This window comes from Budorcas taxicolor, chromosome 8 (genome assembly GCF_023091745.1).
Source record: "Budorcas taxicolor isolate Tak-1 chromosome 8, Takin1.1, whole genome shotgun sequence".
Lineage (NCBI taxonomy): Eukaryota > Metazoa > Chordata > Mammalia > Artiodactyla > Bovidae > Budorcas > Budorcas taxicolor.
In genome coordinates, this window is record NC_068917.1 from 20691925 (window position 1) to 20693298 (window position 1374).

At 51.7% G+C, this 1374-nt stretch overlaps 1 protein-coding gene across 1 annotated transcript; it reads right to left on the bottom strand.

Moving 5' to 3' along the window:
• Positions 1 to 227: 227 nt before the first annotated feature.
• On the bottom strand, positions 228 to 854 carry LOC128052726 (neuferricin-like). Its single transcript, XM_052645286.1, has one exon. The coding sequence runs from the start codon at positions 685 to 687 to the stop codon at positions 232 to 234; it is 456 nt and encodes a 151-aa protein (XP_052501246.1). The 5' UTR covers positions 688 to 854; the 3' UTR covers positions 228 to 231.
• Between the last annotated feature and the right edge of the window lie 520 nt (positions 855 to 1374).

A 1374-nucleotide genomic window follows, 5' to 3' on the forward strand; every position in this document is an offset into this window, starting at 1 on the left:
CCAGAGGAAGAGACCCAAGGAACAGCGGCAACAACAGACTGACCAGTACCAGGCAGGTTGCCACGCGCTGGCCTAAGTCACCAGACAGTGAGCCAGCGGAGAGGGCATGAGTCCCGTCTGCAGAGTGTAGGCCAGTCCTTCCAGGCCCTCTTGTTCACATAGGAGCCATCCTCCGGCTTGTTAGGGCTCTAGGCAGGGTTCCCTGGGGGTTACGGACACACAGGGTACAGCTTAGAGGGGGACAGAGCATGTGATGGAGAGGGGTGGGCAGCCTGGGTACTCCTCCAAGTTGGGGTGGTCCAGGTCCCCACGATTTCTGTGCGGAGGGTTTTCCGGTGACTGGTCACTCGGGGGGCCAGTTGTTCTCACACACACGCAGTGGGGCTTGACACCTGGCTTAAACAGCTTCCTGGGAACGCCGATCCAGTCTCTGCTCACACCTCCACTCTGTTGGGAACACCAGAACCGGCTACCCCTGATGAAGCTCCACTCAGCGTTGCACGGTGGGAACCTCTGCTTCTCTGTCAGCTCCTGTCTGTCTGCTTCCAAGCCTTTGGTCATCATGGCTTCTGCCTGGGTCAGTTCTGGGGTGGGGAGCCCATCCTCTCCATAGAACCTTCCTATCACCCTTCCAATGAATTTGTAATTCTTCTCATAGAATGAAAGCCAGTTTTGGAGTGTCAGCATCTCAGAAAATGACAGGTCGGATACATCATCTACAAGGCCTGCTTCAGAGTAGTCCCCGGTCACAAATGCTCTGGATGCATCTCGGCCCCTCTTGGCTCCTCCGAAGTTGCTACCTCTCGTCCACAGCTAAGATGGCAGAGAAGCGGCCGCGACGTCACCGGCGCGACACGCGCTTTCCCGGGTCCGCATGTCACTAAGGGGCCAATGGGGCATTGGAAGCGAAAGTCTTTGGTGAAAAGCTCACTCCTTGGCTCCAACCTTCCTCGTATTTTTCTAGCATAGCTAGCAACTGTTGAGAGATACTAAGGAAGTGACTGGTGAGAGGATATTCTGGCCTGCAGGTTGTCCGCCCCCAACAAAGATGGTAGCCTCCACTTTGTTTTTATACACCTAGATTTCAACCAGGAGCTCTTTGCTTTTTCTTCTTCTGGCCTTTCCCTTTTCTTAATTCCTTATCAGTGGCAATTCTGTGTTCATTTCTGGTCAGTTCAACTCAAATGATAATTGAGCCTTTTCTGTCTCCTAGCCACTGAAGTAGATATTGGACACACAGAAATAAATCAAAAGTAGTTTTTATACATGGAAGCCTTTGGAGCATGAGAGTCTGTTAGGCAGAGAATGACTATCACTATCATCATCACTCTTGTTTATTGAGTAGTTACTCTTTGTTAAGCATTGTGCTAACCA

What these genes read in the sequence shown, in the direction of transcription:
- LOC128052726 (XM_052645286.1), bottom strand. Translation starts at nt 687, where the DNA reads ATGCTGACACTCCAAAACTGGCTTTCATTCTATGAGAAGAATTACAAA.